This window comes from Lutra lutra, chromosome Y (genome assembly GCF_902655055.1).
Source record: "Lutra lutra chromosome Y, mLutLut1.2, whole genome shotgun sequence".
NCBI classification, from domain to species: Eukaryota; Metazoa; Chordata; class Mammalia; order Carnivora; family Mustelidae; genus Lutra; species Lutra lutra.
In genome coordinates this window covers 1902689-1923131 of record NC_062297.1, presented here as the reverse complement: position 1 = coordinate 1923131, position 20443 = coordinate 1902689, and the positions used below count along the sequence as shown (strand labels likewise).

The 20443-nt window shown below is 38.1% G+C and overlaps 2 protein-coding genes across 2 annotated transcripts in view; both read left to right on the top strand.

The window, feature by feature from the left end:
- Window positions 1-798: 798 nt before the first annotated feature.
- On the top strand, window positions 799-14361 carry LOC125092627 (uncharacterized). Its single transcript, XM_047717027.1, has 7 exons — window positions 799-826; window positions 2342-2461; window positions 2777-2939; window positions 3278-3525; window positions 3925-4061; window positions 7251-14258; window positions 14341-14361. The coding sequence occupies exons 2-7, from the start codon at window positions 2404-2406 to the stop codon at window positions 14359-14361; spliced, it is 7635 nt and encodes a 2544-aa protein (XP_047572983.1). The 5' UTR covers window positions 799-826; window positions 2342-2403.
- Window positions 13967-20443, top strand: part of LOC125092605 (uncharacterized) — a 20097-nt gene continuing 13620 nt past the window's right edge. The window contains exons 1-6 of the mRNA XM_047717008.1: window positions 13967-15894; window positions 16581-16778; window positions 17299-17467; window positions 18264-18523; window positions 18687-18820; window positions 18924-19224. Coding sequence (XP_047572964.1) covers window positions 14421-15894; window positions 16581-16778; window positions 17299-17467; window positions 18264-18523; window positions 18687-18820; window positions 18924-19224 — 2536 coding nt within the window. The 5' untranslated portion in view covers window positions 13967-14420. The remainder of the gene's footprint in view (window positions 15895-16580; window positions 16779-17298; window positions 17468-18263; window positions 18524-18686; window positions 18821-18923; window positions 19225-20443) is intronic.

Sequence of the window (20443 nt, the reverse complement as noted above, 5' to 3'; positions counted from 1 at the left end):
ATAAACTGAGGATTTTAGAAGGTGGGGTGGAAAGTTGGGTGAGCCTTGTGATGGGTTATTTACGGGGGCACGGATTGAATGGAGCACTGGGTGTTATATGCAAACAATGAATCATGGAGCACTCCATCAAAAACTAGAGCTTCCCTATGACTCTGCAATTGCGCTACTGGGTATTTACCCCAAAGATACAGATGCACTGAAAAGAAGGGCCATCTGTACCCCAATGTTTATAGCAGCAATGACCATGGTCGCCAAACTGTGGAAAGAACCAAAATGCCCTTCAGTAGATGAATGGATAAGGAAGATGTGGTCCATATACACTATGGAGTATTATGCCTCCATCAGAAAGGATGAATACCCAACTTTTGTAGCAACATGGACAGGACTGGAAGAGATTATGCTGAGTGAAATAAGTCAAGCAGAGAGAGTCAATTATCATATGGTTTCACTGATTTGTGGAGCATAACAAATAACATGTAGGACAAGGGGAGATGGAAAGGAGAAGGAAGTTGAGGGAAAGGGGAGATGAACCATGAGAGACTATGGACTCTAAAAAACAACCTGAGCGTTTTGAAGGGGCAGGGTGTGGGAGGTTGGGTGAGCCTGGTGGTGGGTATTAGAGAGGACACATATTGCATGGAGCACTTAGTGTGGTGCATAAACAATGAATTCTGTTACACCAAAAAGAAATAAAAAAAAAAAACTAATGATGTACTGTATGGTGACTAACACAGCATAATAATGAAAAAAAAAAAAAAAAGAATTTGATCTCATTTACAGTTGCACCAAAACCACAGGATACCTGCAAATCATCCTAACCAGAAAGGTAAGAGATCTACTCTGCAAAAATTTAATACGTGTGAAAGAAATTGAAAGGGACACAGAGAAATGAAAAAACACTCCATGCTCATGGATAGGAAAAATAAACATTTTTGAAATTTCCATAGTTCCCAAAGCAGTGTACAAATTTAATGCAATCTCTATCAAAATACCATCAGCATTCTTCACAGAGCTAGAACAAATAAACCTAAAATTTGTATGCAACCAGAAAAGACCCCAAGTGATCAAAGCAGTCTTGAAAAAGAAAAGGAAAGCTGGAGGCATCACAATCCAGACTTCAAACTATATTACAAAGCTGTAGTCATTAAGACAGACGTATAGATAATGGAACAGAATAGAGAGCCCAGAAATGGACCCTTAACTCTATGGTCAACTAATCTTCAACAAAGCAGGAACGGATGTACAATGGAAAAATGACAGGTTCTTCACAAATGCTGTTGGGAAAATTGGACAGCCACATGCTGAAGAATGACACTGGACCATTTTCACACTGGACCATACCAGACACAAAAATAAATTCAAAATGGAATAAAGACTTAAATGGAAGACATTAGATTTTTTCTTTGCTCTCTCTTCTGTTTTTAACAAGGACATTCTGTTCTGAACAAGGGCATCATAGAGATAAAGCATTTTTTAGTCTTTTTAAGGATGGAATTCAAAGTAAAATTGCTGACCAGAATGATAGAATGAACTCAGATAAAATCATGAAGCTGACGTCATTGGTATCTCATGATGTTATATGATAGATATATATACACACACACACACACACACATATATATATGATACACGTACATACATACATACACATACATACACACATACATACATATGATATATATATCATATGTATATATATATATATTTAAATATATATATATATTTTATATAATCAATTTTATGTTTTCTGTCCTATCCAGCAGAAAATAATCTTAACTAATATATTCATCCACTGAATTGAGAACCCTATGAAGCCCAAGGCTTCCTTTCCTCAGAATTATGTGTCCAACTTATAGTACACTCTATATGAGATTAGGTAAAATTTATTGAATTGTTGCTCTTTACATGAGATTTTCATCAGAAAGAAGTATCTACAGCTCTTGAGATAATTTTCCACAGTTTTAGTTTCTATCATTTTCTATACTGATCTGTAAGTTGTTTTAAACTATTATTAATCAGTATTTCATAAACTTATTTCTGTGTTAGATCATATGGGTCTAATCCTTTTAATTAGATGTATATGTGGCAGGTAAGTAAAGCTACATGGTAATGCCAAATTAATAATATTCTTTACAGGGTGTTGGAATGATATTCATTGTCTCACTCCAAAAATGAAGGTTAACCTTGAACTAAATAAAGTTTCTTTTAATTTTTAAATTATACTTAACTTGAATAAATTTGTTGTATGTAACATTTCTAGTGGGGTGATCATAATAGAAGAAGGCAGTTATCTCATAAGTAGGTATTATGATGTCAAACATTCTATATCTTATAATTTCAGTCTCAACCGTGGCAGCTACTCGACTAGAACCTTGTTTTGCATTCACATCCAATTGAGCCAACATGAGATCTCCACTTTGCCTCTACCAGTTTTGGGGACTGTTTTTTCACTGTTGTGGTGGTAAGTTACAGCTAATTGGGATTTTTTTTTCTCCTCTTGTTTGTCTTAATACTGGGGAAAATATTTTTTATTTTCCTTAATCTTTTAAAATATCTTCTGTTTTTCTCCTTGATGTTTACCTCATTTGCTACTTCTTATGCTTCTCTTTCACCTCATCTTACATTTTGCCACTTTTATTTACCTTACTCAATTTTCTCTATATTCTCTTATTTCCCATCTTCAACAAAGGTAAGATGACAAATCTCATTAATCATACAGCAAGATGTTGTTTTTCATGTTATATTTACTTCTTCCCCTCCCTATCTGCCCTTTTAGTACCCAGTTCTCAAAAGCAGTGGTTAAGCTCATTGACCCCAACGATTGCTCCATTGACAGCATCCAGAAATATCCCATGGCTAGTGTCCGTGGCTGAAACCTGCCAGAGTGTTATTCTGAGTCGGTGGTGGGTACTCTCCACAGCCAGCTGTCTGTGTAAACTGTAAGTACAGCTAGAGTCATGATAAGAGATCATAGTTATATATACATTTTATATTTTTTGCCAAAATTAATTTTATTTACATTGGATATTGATGCATTCAAGGGACTTTGTCTTTGGAAAATAATATACTAACATGAAGTTTGGAGTTCTAAAAGTCAAATTCTATGCAATGTGTAATGTAGAGCATCATTTTAGGAATGTAAATAGAAATTTGTTGGATTATATTGTTAAGTAAGTACAAGCTTTTCATTAAAATTTCAGCTTAAATGGAAGTAAAATGAAATGTTTTTTCTCATTCTAACTTCATTATTCTGTTCTTCACTTTTCTATTTCTTTAGGAAACATTTGCACTCTGACATTTCAGGGATCACTGACCAAGAAGATATCTTAATTGGCAAAAAAATATGCCTGCACCCCAGTTTTGATCCACAAGTTGGAATGAATCCAGTCAAAGGAGTTATAGGAGTGGTCCTTCTTCAGTACCCTATTAGAGGGGAAAAAATACCACTTTATCAGACTCACAACATCTTCTGGAAGAGCTGTTATAACTGCCAGTACAGACACTGCAGGGTATACCAATATCAGAGTAAGCTACAAGAGTCCTGTTCTGTCATATCATAAATGTAGCTCATATAATGATACAGAAAAAGCAAAGCATAATAATGGAAAAATAAAATAGTAAGTTAAAGAATCTTGTAAGTAAATCCGTACTGCTCCACTTTATATGGAATAAAGAAGGTAAAGTAATGATATCATGGGTTATAATATTCTGTGTCACATTAATATAAGAAGGATTTAAGAACAGCTAAAAAATCCAAGAAAATATGAGAAAAATTTGTATGAGATATGATGGAAGGAAAGGAGAAGTCAGAATATCTCAGTAATTTTGTATAATTAGAAGATTGAAAGCTATACCAACCTAGTAATAGATCATAATAATATAATAACCCATATCTCATAGTCCTTTCTATCTCTATTCCCTCAGAGCACAATAACTTTGGAACCAGTATCAAAACGCTGTCAGTTAAACTGCTGGACCTCTCATTCTGCCTCCATCGACACATCCACCTGACCAAAAGTAACAATTTATGCATCTGGAGTCAGCCACAAGAAGACTGCTGGGTACTTACTGTATAAGGGCAAAGTTACCATTGGGGGGAGACATAAAAACGTATGTAAAATATAAAATGAATACAAGTTCATTTATGCAAGGTGAATAAGTCCTGGCGATCTGCTGAACAACCTAGTGTATACAGTTAACAATCTTACACTGTACACTTAAACATTTAAGAGGGTTAGATAACGTGTTGGGTGTTATTCCTTTAATGAAAAAGAAAGTTTTTTTGCTTTCACATGCAACCCACCGTTAATGTTCATGTGATTATATATAATCATATATACATACATATATTATGTCAAAAAAGATTCAGAGATATATTTATGTTTAAGATCAGAAATAAAGCAGGAATACTTTCATCAGTAAAATTTCAGAATTATAAAACTTGTTTAGATATATCTGAAGCAATGGGAAGAACAGGTTATCCTTGGATTGAGTTGGGTTGTTAGAATACAAATAGAATTCAGTTTTACAAATACACACTGAGTACTTAAAAGTTTTCAGTTAGAGATAAAATTGTTATTTCTCCATCCTGAAGATGCAAAAATATTGTAACAGAATTAGTGATGAGGAGTACCCACTACCAAATATATATATTAGAAAAGTGAATCAATTTTATTACCTAAAATATCCAGCTTTTAACAACATCAATAACAAGACGCGAGCAAAGAACAAGAAAAATACTCCTATGGAAAACAACAATAAATAGAAACTGGCTCTGAGTAGAGCCAGGTGCATTTAGCAGAAAAATATCTCAAAGCAGGCATTATTAATGTGTTCAAAGAATTAAAGGAAATATGTTGAAATGTTTAAAGAAATCATAGTGGCAATAAACAAAATATTCTGAATTTCTTTTAAAGCACAAAATTATTTAGATCAATATTTATACTATTGATTTTGAATTGTTGGTTTCATATAATATATAAACATTGCCATTATATTATAAACATGAAAGGTTTAAAGACCATTGTGACCTTTTTCCCTAAAGTTCTACTTAGGAGATCATATATTGCATTTTAGAAAGAGTAATATTTAGTTTGTAACACAGATAAAATTTAAGAAGTCACAAATGGCTACAAAGAAATTTAAGATAAAAAAATAAGATAGGCAAAATTAAAGACATTGTTTGGAATTTACAAATAAGGGAATGTTAGAATCCATGCTGGAAAAGGGATACGAAATGATATGAAATTCTTCTTAACAAACATATTGCCAAAACTTTCTCACACCCAAAAGACCAAAGAAAGAAAACAGTTTTGAAATCAATATTTGGTAAACTTTAAATTAAGGGAGACCAGGTAACCTCAGCATGGTAGATTACAGATTGGTAGGGTACAGAGAGAAAACAGCCCTGGTCCAGTTCTTAGAAGATCCCAGCCTGGTCCAGGTCACCAGAGTTTATGATTTAATAGGAGAGAATAGTGCAACATATTGGTAAAATATAATTTTGTTAATGTTCTTATAGAAATCTTTATTGTGAACAGTGGAGATAACAATTATATCTACATTTGGATAGGTGAAGGGGATGTTTTAAATTTTGAGAGGAAAGTAGCTCTTTGCCATAGAGATAAGATGTGCAAATGTAATGACCATTTAATACATAGAAAATATTTGAGTGGCAAAATTTGTAGGGGAAACATGGTTAGAAAAATATTTAAAAAGTGAGAAAAGAAAATTTCTTGGACCATATTATGAAATACTGGTGCATGGAATTGATTGTTGAAGCCCTTAAAGTCAGAAAAATTTTAATGCCAAAAAAGTGGATTTTAGAAAAATCAAGCATTTTCTGTTTTGTAAAGTGGTATGAAATACAGCCTTTAAAAAAATCAAGTAAGTCAGATTTACTTAGGAATCTAACCAACCGAGTCTAGTAACCTTTATACTCTTCACATTTATTTTCTCAAAATAGTCTAGCATGAACTGTAAAAACTATAAGAGATCATTCATTCATTAAACATTGATTGCCTAAACATGATTTGGTACTATTTAAGATTTAGCATTTTTTAAAAAACATAATTATCCTTATCCTCATGAAGCTTATTTCCAAGTTACGGGAATGAAATAAAAAGGTAAGACATTAAGGGTATAAAACATACTTTTTAAACAAGATTTTATTTATTTGACACAGAGAGAGAGATCACAAGTAGGCAGAGAGGGAGGCAGAGATAGAGGGGGAAGCAGGCTCCCTGCTGAGCAGAGAGCCTGATGTGGGCTCGATCCCAGGACTGGGATCACTACCTGAGCTGAAGGCAGAGGCCCAGCCCACTGAGTCACCCAGGCACCCCTAAAACGTACTTTTAAGAAAACAATTGGTGATAACAAAATGATGAAATTGTGCTATCCAAAGTAGGAGAAATGCAGAATGTTTTTTAAAATGTTGTATTTGAGCAAAACCTTAAAGCCCTTTAGAGATCAGTCCACGTAAATCCCATGAAGGAAGGCAATTCCAGGCAGAGGAAACTACTTTTGAAAAATTTCTGTGAAGAGGGAAGCAAATATGATGGTATTAAAATGAACAAAGGAAAAATGTTGAACTGAGAAAAAATGCCTTTGGCTTTTACTCTGAATATCTGCCTGTCAGAAGGAGAATAAAGCAAGAAACAAGGCTGGGTGTGAGAGAATAGCAGCAGTGATGATGACTTGAAAATAAGAAATGATGACATCCTGAATCAGAGAAATGGCAGTGGAGGTGATAAGAATGAACACAGTCATTACATATGATTGTATAAGTTGTGCCCTGCCTAGAAATATTCAGCAAAGAGAATAATTCCTCTTAACAAAGCAAAAATGTTGAATATATAATTGCTATTTAGTGTTTTGGAGTTTTCTCTACATATCTTCTGTCATTTGGTTTTTCTCCTTTAATTTGAGTTATAATTATGTGTGTGTAAATCATATTCTAGACCTTCATGAAATATGAACCAGGTAACATTTATTATTGTTTGCCATGTCATATGGATATATGGTAGAAAAATATATAAATTATATATATATATTTCAAAGTATTTATAGATAATATATGTGTATAACATAAATTTTATTTATAACATATACATATGTACCCATATATTTTATAATTTATATATGTATATTTACATATAACTTGTTACATATATTTTAATATACACTTACTATGTATGTTTATCTGCCTGTTTGTCTCATATAAATATGACTTATCTTTTTTCCTCATTCAGGTACAGCAGGGTAGTCCTGTTCTCTGTCTTTTTGGCAAACACTGGAAACTGGTGGGCTTGGTCAGTGAATCCTCAATGGCCTGTGATGACCCTGTTCTTGTCATCAAGACAGCTCCATATTTATCTTGGATGAAATGGTTTATCAAGACATCCCAGAAGACACTGGATCCTATTTTTTCTCTACTCTGCAATTTTACTCCAGGGTTAGAACATGGTCCACAAGACAGGCTTAGCCTGAACAGGGAAACTGCCATTTTGACCTCCCATGGATTCTCTCTACAGTCATGGAAGAGAAGATTAGGCACTTTCCCACTGAACAGACAGCGCCGGAATCCTCCTCCCATATTTTTTCATTCAAATAGTAGAGACTATTTTCCAGGCAATAGAGAGTTACATCTTCAAACTAGTCAGATCTCCTCAACTAGCCAATTCCCAATGATACAATCTTGGACCTCTCTTGTTACCAAACAATGGGATCCTTCTGTTATGTCTGAGCCCTGGAATACCCCGACAGTTGATACTTCTGAAATTTTGGTTATTTCTGGAACACCAAAGCCTCCAACACCTGATAAATCTATACCCTGGGGCCTTCCTCAGAAAAATACAATGAACTATCAATACCAAACTATGACCAATTCAGTAAATTCTTGGGTTAATCCTTTAGCTGGTAAAATTGGGCTTCATACACTGCCATTAGTTAATTCTGCTATATCCAGCGTTTTGTTTTCAAGTGGCATAGATGGATCCCAACTTCTTTCTGGGGTTAATACCGTACAGTCTCAAGTTCAATCTAGTAGGTTTCCTTTTCATGGTCAACTTCTAGCTAGACCCTGGCTGGAAATTACCCCTGACATTGGACCTTGGAAACATACTGTACCTGATAAAACAGAAACAGTGATGCAGATCCAATCTACTGAAGAGAATGTTGGAAGCCAAATACACCATGTAGTTGATAGAGTTCACACTGCTTTTAAACCAATAACTTACAACTTGAATGGATGGGTTCCTTTAACAGTTAATAAAAATGAATTCTGGACCCATTCCACACTAAATGCAGATGGATCTCTGTATCCTACAGTAACTCTTACCTTGGAACCTTGGTTCAAGTCAGTCTTGAATTTAGGTGGATCCCAAGAACTTATAGAAAAAACTAATGAATACTGGAGTCTCCCTGAATCTAAGTCAGCTCAATTATGGACTTCCTCAGCACTTAATATTCCTTTTACCTGGATTCCATCTTCAAGCAATAATATTAAGTCTTGGGAAAAATATAAGACCAGTATTATCAAAGCATCAAGTCAAATGGATAGAATAAGTCCATTGATTGAACATGATGAGTCTATTATGGTCAAACCCCAGATTCAAACTGCAGATACAACATGGTTTTTGATACCTACTATTACAAATGTAATTAAGCCTTTTGTTCAGTCTAAAGCTGTTACAATTAGACCCTTGACTAAACCTGAAGCTGACATAGTCCAAACCTGGACCCAGCCAGAAGCCCAAATAAGAAAACAACTGACTCAGCTGAAAGCAGATAAAATCAGACGATGGTTACAGACTAAAGCTGAAAAAATCAGATCCTGGATTCAGCCTAAGTTTCAAATAGTCAGAGCTAGAGCCCAGAATGAAAATGTTAAAGACAAATATTGGACCCAGCCAGAAGCAGATATAATTAGATCCATGACCCACACTGAAATTAAAACAATCAGACGTGAGAACAAGCCTAAAGCTGGTGTGGCCAGATCCTGGTTATGGACTAGGTCTAATCAAATGAGAACAAGTTCCCAGCCAGACTTTCAAACACTCTACCCTTGGACTCAGCCTGAAGTTGACATAGTAAGACCATGGACTCAGTCTGAAGCTGGTAGCATCCAACCATGGATGAAACCTGAAGCATCAACATTCAAAATCTGGACACAGTCTAAAGTTAATACAGTTACACCCTGGACAAGGTCTGGAGATGATGCAGCTAGACTTTGGTTGCAAATACAAACCAATACAGTCAGGACATGGAGCCAACCTGAATCTCAAACAACCATTTCCTGGTCTGAGCTTGAAGCTGATAGAGTCAGATCTTGGTTGCAAACTCTAATGCATACATTAAAACCTTGGATTGAGACAGAAATTCAGACAGCTCTCTTCAGGACCCAACCTGACGGTGACATAGCCAGGTTTTGGACTAAATCTGAGACTAACAATGTCAGACATTGGTTCCAGACTCAAGTGGACACAGCCACAATATGGACAGAGACAGTATCCCAAGCAGCCCACCCATGGATACAGTCCAAAACAGAAATAGTCAGGCCGTGGAACCAGCCTGTGGCAGACAACTTAAGAGCCTGGATACAACATGACATTTATACTGTAAGGCCCCGGGATAAGCTTGAAGGTGATAAAATTAGATTCTGGACACAGTCTGAATCTGACACAAGTCCTTGGATTCAGCCAGATATAGGTATAATCAAATCTGGGACACAAAATGAAGGGGATACATCGACACCATGGGCATGGGTGCAGGCTGAGACTCCAGAAGTTAATCCTTGGGTTCAGACTGAAACTGAAACAGTTATAGTCTCAACCAAGGGAGAAGCTCCAGCAATTAATCAATGGACAGAGGTTTTACCTGATGCTGCATGGGCAAAGACTGAATTTCCAGGACAAAAGCTCTTGACATATCCTTTGTCTCATACAGCTGCACAGTGGACTCAGCCTGAACTGCCAGTGGCCAGTCTCTGGACACAACCTATAGATGATACAGTCACTCAGTGGAACCATGATGAACCTTCAGAAATAAATTCCTCAACGAGGACTATAGTTGATACAGCCGTGAGGACACAAGCTGAATCTCCAGCAGTGAATCCCGGGATACAGTCTGAAAATGATACAGTCACATCATGGACCCCGGATGAATCCCTAGTAATAAATCCTTGGACAAAGTCTGTAGGTGATACAGTCACACAGTGGGCCCAGGGTGAACCTTCAGAAGTACTTCCTCGGGTAAAAATTGCAGCTGATACACCATGGATGCAGGTGGAATCCCCAGCACTAAAACCCTGGATGCAGTCTGAAAGTGATATAGTCACTCCATGGATACAGGTTGAATCCCCAGCACTAAACCCCTGGATGCAGTCTGAAAGTGATATAGTCAAACCATGGATACAGGTTGAGTCCCCAGCAGTAAATCCCTGGATACAGTCTGAAACTAACACTGTCCTACTATGGAATCAGGCTGAATCTCCAGCAGTCAATCCCTGGATAGATACTATAGCTGGGACAGGCACTCAGTGGACCCAAGCTGAATCTCTAGCAGTAAATTCTTGGACACAGCCTATAGCTGATACAGTCACAGTGTGGACTCAGGATGAGCCTCCATTATTACATTCCTGGAAAAAGTCTAAAACCCATACACTTACAACATGGACTCTGACAGAATCTTTAGCAGGAAATTTCTGGAGACCATATGAAACTGATAGTACCTCATTGTGGACCAAGGGAAATCTAGAAGTAAATCCTTGGGCACAATCTGAAACTGATGTAGTCACAGCTTGGACCCAGGCAGAAACTCCTGGAATAAATTCATGGCCACAACCTATAGCTGAAATAATTTCATCATGGACTCTGGCTGATTCTCCAGCAGTAAATCCCTGGACAGATACTGTGTCTGATAGTGTTATACTGTCGACCCAGCTTGAATCTCCAGTAGTAAATCCATGGTCACAATCTATTCCTGATGTGGACACACTGCAGACCCTGACTGATTCCATAGCATTAAATCCCTGGACAGAGCCTGTATCCGATACTGTTATACAGTTGACCCAGAGTGAACCTCCAGCAGCAATTCAGTGGACAAAAACTGTATCCAGTACAGTTACATCATTTACTGGGGATGAATTTCCTGCAATAGAGACCTGGATAGACCCTTTGGCTGATATATTATTGTGGACCCAGACTGAAACTCTAGTAGTAAATCCCTGGACAGAGACTATAGCTTCCACTCTCACATCATGGACCCAGACAAAATCACCAACAGTAAATTCACTGACAGAGGTTGTAGCTGCCACAGTAATACCATGGAATCAGGCTGAATCTGCAAGAGTAAATCCCTGGATGGATGCTGTAGCTTTCACAGTATCACTGTTGACTCACGATCAATCTCCATCAGTGAAAACCTGGACAGAGGGTGTACCTTTCACAATCACACCACTAACTCATGCTGAATCTCTGGCAATAGTGTCTATGACAAAGGGAGTATCTGATGCAATCTTATTGTGGAACCAAGCTGAATTACCTCCAGTATATCCTTGGACACAGTCTGAAACTGATGCAATCATACAGTGGACTCAGGGTGAATCTTTAAAAATAAATCCTTGGACAGAACCTGACACAATAACACCATGGACTCATGGTGAGTCCCTAGCAGTAAATCCTTGGACAGATGCTGCAGGTGACACAGTAACACAAATGAACCTAGTTGAATATCCTTCAGTACATCCTTGGACAACATTTGAAATGGATAATGTCACATTCTGGACCCAGGCAAATTCTGAAATCATAAATCTATTGACACAGACTATAGTTGATATAGTCACACTGTGGACCCAGGCTGAATCTCCTGCAGTGAATCCCTGGACACCATCTGAAACTAACACAGTCACACCATGGACCCAGGCTGAATCTGCTACAATAAATCTCTGGACCCAGGCCAAAACTAATCTAGTCACACTGCAGACCCATGGTAGATATCCGGCATTAAATCCCTGGGCAGATCCAGAAACTAACACATTTAGATCATGGTCTCAGGTTGAGTCTTCAAGAGTAAATCCATGGACACAGTCTGAAACTGACACAGTCTCACCATGGACCCAAGCTGAATCTGCTACTATAAATCTCTGGACACAACCTGAAAATGTTATAGTCACACTGTGGATCCAGGCTGAATCTCTTGCAACAAATCCCTGGACACGGCCTGAAAATAACTTAGTCACACCATGGACCCAGAATGAATTGCCAGAAGAAAACACCTGGACAGAGGCTTTTTCTGAAACATTCGTACCATGGACTATGGGATTTTTTCCAACCATAAAGCCCTGGATAGAGACTGTATCTGTTAAAGTCATACCAGGAACCAAATATCAATTTTCAGAAGTAAAACTTTGGACACTGGAGTTGTCTAGAACATTGGACACTGAGATAGGTACAGTCAAAATGTGGACTCAGTCAGAATCTCCATCCTTAATTCCCAGGATAGAAGCTATAGCTTCCATAGTCCCACTGTGGACTCAGGCTGAACAACTAGCTGTAAATCAAAACCCTAGAGCTGATAGGGTCACAAAATGGACACAGACTAAATCTCCATCAGTAAATACTTGGACTCAGGTTCAGTTTCCAGCCATAAATCCATGGTCACAGTCTGAATCACCAGAAGTAAATATCTTAACAGAGTACAAATCTCCAGCCCTAAACCCATCAGTTGAATCTGAGGGTAGTATAGGCACATTGTGGACTCAGACTGAATCTCCATTAGTAAATCCTTGGATAGAGCCTGTGGCTTCCATAGTCATTCCATGGACACAAGCTGAATATCCAACTGTAAGTTCATTTACACAGGCTGTAGCTGATACAATTATACTGTGGGCTCAAGCTGAATCTCTAGAATTAAATCCCTGGACAAAGTCTATAGCAGATACAGTCACAGTGTGGGTCCTGGATGAATCTTTAAGAGCAAAACCTTGGACACAGATGTTAGCTTCATCAGATAAAATTTGGACCCAAGCCAAAATAGTAAATCCATGGTCTACTTTCGGAATATTTCCACAATTCACCCAAATTCAATCTGTACTGGTTAAAACTGGAACACAATTTGAGAGTGACACAGTCACAGCATTAACTCAGGGTCAGGCTCTTGCTCTGAATCCCTGGACAGAGATTGTGACTTCCAGAGACATTCCATGGACACAAGCTGTACATCCAGCAGTAAATCCCTGGACAGAGGCTAGTACATCCAGATTTATTTCATGGACCCAAGCTGTGCCTCCAGCAGTAAATCCCTGGACTGTCACTTCCACCCAAGCTGAACCTCCAGAAGTAAATCTCTGGACAGAGGTTGTCACTTTTAGAGCCACTCCATGGACCCAAACTATACCTATAGCAATAAATATCTGGACAGAGGCTTTCACTTCTAGAATCATTCCATGGACGCAAGCTGTACCTCCAGCAGTAAATCCCTGGAGAGAAGCTATCACTTCCAGAGTCACTCCATGGAACCAAATTGTACCTCCAGCAGTAAATCCCTGGACAGAGGCCATCACTTCCAGAATCACTCCATGGACCCAAGTTGTACCTCCAGCAGTAAATCCCTGGACAGAGGCCATCACTTCCAGAATCACTCCATGGACCCAAGTTGTACCTCCAACTGTAAATCCCTGGACAGAGGCCATCACTTCTAGAGTCACTCCATGGACCCAAGTTGTACCTCCAGCAGTCAATCCCTGGACAGAGGCCATCACTTCCAGAATCACTCCATGGACCCAAGCTGTACCTCTAACTGTAAATCCTGGGACAGAGGCCATCACTTCCAGAATCACTCCATGGACCCAAGTTGTACCTCCAGCAGTCAATCCCTGGACAGAGGCCATCACTTCCAGAATCACTCCATGGACCCAAGCTGTACCTCTAACTGTAAATCCTGGGACAGAGGCCATCACTTCCAGAGTCACTCAATGGACCCAACTTGTACCTCCAGCAGTAAATCCCTGGACAGAGGCCATCACTTCCAGTGTCACTCCATGGACCCAAGCTGTACATCCAGCAATAAATACCTGGACAGAGGCTGGTGTATCCAGATTCATTCCATGGACCCAAGCTGTATCTCGAGCATTAAATCCCTGGATAGAGGCTATCACTTCCAGAGTTATATCATGGACCCAAGCTGTACCTCCAGCAGTAAATCCCTGGACAGAGGCTGGTACATCTAGAGTCACATCATGGAACCAAGGTGTGTTTCCAGTAATAAATCCCTGGACAGTGACGCTTGTTTCTACAGTCACACCATGGACCCAGGTTTCCTATCCACTAAATCCTTTGACAGAGACTAAAGCTTCTACAGTGAGAATATGGGCTCATAATGAATATTCATTAATAAAAACCTGGAAACATTCTGCTATTTCCATGGTTACATCCTGGACTCAGACTGAATATCAAGCAGTAAATTCTTATATACCAAGTGTAGCTGATATGGTCATATTTTGGACAAGGCTTATATCTGAGTCTAAGAAATCCTTGATACTGCCTGAAGCTAGCATATTCAGTATTTCATTGCATCCTCAAAGTGATACTACTCAATCCTTGATTCAAGTTGAAAATCAAGCATCTCTTCTGTCAACACATCCTGGAATTAATAATATCAATATATGGACTTTACTTGAATTTGAAACACAGGTATCATGGATAGTGCCTTTCTCTCAAGAAGCCAGACTCTCACCTCTATCTGAAACTGATAATAGTATATATTGGTTTAAAACTGAAACAGAGAGAGTAAGAACCTGGGCCCACTCAGAATTTCAAACAGTGAGTACTTTGACACAGTTTGAAATTGGTGGATTTGAGCCCTTGGCCAAACATGAAACTCCTGCAGTCATATCATGGGTTCCAACTAAAACTGGTGTATTCCCCCTCTGGAATAAGTCTGAAAGAGACAAAATAAGAACCTGGACCCTTTCTGGAGGTGATGTCTTGCCACCCTGGAGTCAGATTGAAACTAGTATATTCAGCCTCTGGATCCAGTCTAAAAGTAATACAGTCACACCCTGGACCCAGGCTGAGACTCAGTCAGTCAGTATCTGGACTGAAGGAAATTCAGGCACATTTTGGTACCTGAGTCAAAATAATGTAGTTAAGCCCTGGTCCCACCTTGAATCTCAAATGACATATTCCAGGATTCAAAATGGTATAAATAGTTCTTGGACTCAGTATGAAACTAGTACAGTCAGATCTTGGACCAAGCTTGAAATTAGTACAGTGCAACCTTGGAATCAATTTGAAACTGTTACAATTAGATCATGGACTCAGTCTGAAAATGTAGACATATACCCCCTTACCCACATAGAAGCTGGTACAGAATTAAGACATTGGTTCCAGACTCAAATGGATTCAATAAAACCTTGGAACCAGTCTGGAACTAATACAATTAGATCATGGACCCAACCTGGAACTGAAACAATCCAAATTTGGACCCAGACAGAAAGGCAAATAGTAAAACCTCCAAGTTTATCTGAGATTGATACAATTACATCTTGGTTACAGACTCAAAGTGATACAAATAGACCCTGGATTAAATCTGACTCCTTGTCTGTCAATCCCTGGAGTCAGGCTGAAGTTGGTACAAATCACCCCTGGACTCAGCAAAGAGGTACTGTGAATCAACCCTGGACCTACTCTGAAATCCAGAAAGTTAGACCTTGGATGAAGCTAGAAGCTGATGTGCTTAAATCTTGGTTCTACATGCAAATGAATAAAATCAGACCATGGACCAATTCTGAATCTCAGATCTTCAGCTCCAGGTTGCAGCCTGAAGTTGGTATGGTTCACCCTTGGATCCATCCTGAAACTCAAGCAGTCAGATCCTGGGCCCAACCTGAAACTGGTATTATTGCATCCTTTGCTATTCATAAACATGACAAAATCAGAACATGGATCCATACTGAAGTAGAAATCAGACTTAAAAAGCATTATAAAGCTTATAGAATTATATCATTTGCTCCCTCTGAGGTTGAGCCAGATGAGCAACTCTCTTAACTAGCAATTTTGGTTCCTGGTCTAAACATGTACCTTTTTTACCAATAGAAGTAATTCCTTCCCCACATCAATATTTTATAGCTTTGAGATAGGTACAACAGAGAGGCAGTATCAAATCAATTTTCTCCATTTCAGTGAGCTCACAAACATTCCCTTTCTTCCCTTTTCAAGTATTTGGCTTCTGAAAGCCTTCATTATATGCAGTTTGTTAACAAATTACAAATTATCAAAACAAATGGAAGCCCTCATGTAACATCTACTTCTCTTAGTCCCCTCTCTCCATCATTTTCCTTTCTTGTTCCTTGTTCTCTCCCACCACCATGTGCATTGTCCCATTCCTGTTTGGTCATTTCTTCTTACACATTCCCTTTATTCTGTATTTTCCCTCCTTGCTTCATTCTTTCTCAAGCAGCCTTCTCTCCTGTTCTGCCCTTAGCCTTTTCCCCTGATAGCTCTATCAAGGAACTGTCTTCCTTAAAATTTATGAAGAGACCATTCTTTCTCATACTTTTTTATATCTTCTTGCTGCTCCAGCCACACTTTTAACAAAAGAACCTTCTCTGATGACTGGATCTCAATCTGGAACCAAGTCTAGTCAGCCTGAAGAAGATCCTCTCAAGTATTCGGAATTCAATGTTTCTTTGGCTGAATGTCGCCTACGTGTGGTCTGGAAAGAGAGTGTCCAGGCTTTCTGGCTCTTCAAGACAGCTGTTATTTCTCATGAAGCCACAGGCAAGTTCAGGGCATCTATTTGAGTTATTATCCTTGGGACCAAGATCTTTGTTGGAGCCTAAGACAAGAATTTCTATATAGGTCAGGTCAAGTCTTGGACCTGAACCAGGACTTGGACAGGTCAAAATTCAAAGCAGTTTTTAGATCAGAGAATGGAGAATGGATAATAAAATCTTAATAGATGTCCACATACTCAGAGAAGACTAATTTCTGCTAGAATCAGTTTAAGTTTTATAAATATAGATCCTTTCAGAGCATAATATTGACATACTTTTAGTGCTTAGAATGGTTTATTCTGTTTGAGGAATGAATTGACATACGTTATTTTCAGAGTGTATACAGACCATTTCTGTTCCCATCTCCAACTCTATAGGGTTAAAAAAATATGTATTTTCAAGCATTTTCTTAAAGTTGAAAATTTACAAACACTTTTATAGAGTCAAAAAATAGGAAAACTGTTTAGGTAAAGGAGGTGATAATACTAACTTCAACCTATTGAAAACATGGATTCCTTCTACAGAATGTGGGTTACGACCTGGCCTTGTTCCCCACTGTCCCAACTGCTGGGAAGCAGAATTGGGTGAATTTCCTTGGATGGTTTCCGTGCAGCTCTCTTTTTCCCATTTCTGTGCTGGCTCTATACTGAATGAACAGTGGATCCTTACTACAGCTAGATGTGCAAATTTCATGTAAGTCTGAGTATGTCATTTCAAGTTTCTTTAAAGAAGAATATTCTTTTTCATATTCTTTGCTAAGGAATCAAATTTAGTATATCTTTTTGCTGTAATCTCATCTGATATATTTTCTTAACTATAGAGAAACCATCTCCTCTTGTATCTTGTCATATCCTTAAGTGTCCTTAAATTAGTGCTTTTCCTGTTTTTCAGAGATAATTTCAGGATCCAAATCAATAGGCCTATAAAAAGATACCCTATTTTTGTATAATTTTTCCTATAATAAAATGATGGAATGTTTAAATAGTAAGGCTCACAGTTTTCCATTTTCTGACTTCAAACATGTTATCTCTTAAAAATATGAATCTGTAGAAGAATTATAACTATTTGAAAAATGCTCTTTTGAATATAGTTTTATTTCTTTGTTTAACATGGTGAAGTAACCCATTAGAACAAGCAAAGAAAACAACAGTCCCCAGAAAGGGAATAACTGTCCATAGTTACTTATATTTTGTTAAGTGAGATATTTCAACTCCTAAGTTTCAAAATATATTTCACTAAGTGTTAAAAAATAAATATTAGGATGCCTAATAATTTAATTTTCTACAAAGAAATTGTTTGCATTGTAACATTTACTTCCTCATCCCTGAAGGTATCTAAATGTAGTGTTTCTAATAAGATAGAAGTAATGAAGGGAATAGGAGTAGTACATTAATGCTCACCTACACTTTATCTGATTCATGTTAACTCCAGAGTTATTTTTCACATCAAAATATGTAATAATAAAATGCTTGGTAAATTTTCCTCCCAGAAAAAACTCAGAAGCACTAGCCCTGGTCCAGGTGGGACTTATTGATCTTCAGGAGCCTGCTCAAGCTCAAACTGTAGGCATTCATCGTGCCATGCCCTACTTAGGTCCCAAAGGACCTTTGGGTCCTGGGCTAATCTTCCTGAAACAGCCACTACATTTTCAACCACTGGTGCTTCCTATTTGCCTAGAGGAGAACCTGGAGCAAGAGAAAAATATACAGCTGTACGACTGCTGGTTACCCAGTTGGTCCCTCATGAGAGGTGAGTAATGCATAATATTTACAGGGATGGCATAGTATATTTGGAAAGAAAGAATAGTATACTCTCATGTAATAGAATATTTATCATTATCTTTTACTTCAGCCATATTTGTCCCTCACCTAGGGTAAATCTAAAATCCCTTCTATTGTATGTTTTCCACTAGGAAGTCCTGGAATTCTGCAAAAAAGGCACCTAAGCATTCTGCAAGTCAGCACATGTGCCCAGTTTTGGCCCAAGCTGAATGAATTCACTTTCTGTGTGGAAGCCAAGAAAGCTATGGGCGAGGCTGGCTGTAAGGTTAGGGTTAGGGGTGTGGAAAGCAGTTATTTCTTCAATACCAGAAGTTACTTCCTAGCTTCCTTTAGAATGTACATGGACATTTTCTCCTTGTTTCTTGCAGGGTGACTTAGGGGCACCTCTGGTGTGCCATCTACAACAAAAGGACACATGGGTACAGGTGGGAATTTTGACTCACTTCGATGAACATTGCACAAAGCCCTACGTCTTCAGCCAAGTGAGCCCATTCCTTTTTTGGCTTCAAGGAGTTACACGACCCAGCCATGCACCATGGTCACAGCAAGGGACCATGACTACTTCTGCTTCCACTTCCCTTTCAGTCTCTACTTCAATGAATGCCTCGGCTTTTACTGCCACTCCTGCTTCTATTCGGCCTCAGTTCATCTCTCTGCCGCAGCCTCAGAGTAAGGCCCAAGAAAATGGTAGTGAGGGAGAAATTAAACAAAATAAGGAAAGAAAGAAAAGAAAAGGATAATGGAATTAGATAAGGAGGGGGAGAGGTTTTTTTTTTCCAGAGAAATGCATGAGTTTTTAATACGACCAATTAATAGGAATCTATAACCTCATGACTTTCAAAGGTATTTCAAACTTGGTGTATTATTTAAAGTTCATAATATTTCTTTCTTATATAGATGACATGATTTTAGTAATTTTCTTATTGTGATACTCATGACATTATCAGAATAGAAAGAGGAAAAAAGGTGAGTATAGACCCTCAAACTTTTTATTCTTCTAGCATAAACTTCTTTACTATTTCAGAGTCTTATAAATGTAATGTCAGAATTTCATTAATATATGCTTTCTTGGGAGTAATATGTCATAATTTCTCTACTATCATATACTGAAATCTCTTACATTGTGAACCATCTTTCTTTTCCTATTATGAAATCTCTCATATTATTATCAATAACAACCTCACTTAACTTTTCTTTCCTTACAAATTTATTTCTAACATGGTCACATTTCTTCATATTATATTTTCACCTAATTAAACTTATTTATCATTTTCTTACTGTCATATCCATTGTAAAGGATGGTTTATTTTATTTTTTTAATTTATTTTCAGCATAACAGTATTCATTGTTTTTGCACCACACCCAGTGCTCCATGCCATCCTTGACCTCTCCAATACCCACCACCTGGTTCCCCCAGCCTCCCACCCCCCCACCCCTTCAAAACCCTCAGATTGTTTTTCAGAGTCCATAGTCTCTCATGGTTCACCTCCCCTTCCAATTTCCCTCAACTCCCTTCTCCTCTCCATCTCCCCTTTTCCTCCCTGCTATTCCTTATGCTCCACAAATAAGTGAAACCATATGATAATTGACTCTCTCTGCTTGACTTACTTCACTCAGCATAATCTCTTCCAGTCCCATCCATGTTGCTACGAAAGTTGGGTATTCATCCTTTCTGATGGAGGCATCATACTCCATCGTGTATATGGACCACATCTTCCTTATCCATTTGTCTGTTGAAGGGCATCTAGGTTCTTTCCACAGTTTGGCGACCGTGGCCATTGCTGCTATAAACATTGGGGTACAGATGGCCCTTCTTTTCACTACATCTGTATCTTTGGGGTAAATACCCAGTAGTGCAATGGCAGGGTCATAGGGAAGCTCTATTTTT

What these genes read in the sequence shown, in the direction of transcription:
- LOC125092627 (XM_047717027.1), top strand. Translation starts at nt 2,404, where the DNA reads ATGAGATCTCCACTTTGCCTCTACCAGTTTTGGGGACTGTTTTTTCAC. An exon ending in CAGGGTATACCAATATCAGA is followed by an intron (nt 3,526 to 3,924) that starts GTAAGCTACAAG and finishes CTATTCCCTCAG; the next exon opens with AGCACAATAACTTTGGAACC. An exon ending in GGAACCAAGGTGTGTTTCCA is followed by an intron (nt 14,259 to 14,340) that starts GTAATAAATCCC and finishes ATCCTTTGACAG; the next exon opens with AGACTAAAGCTTCTACAGTG.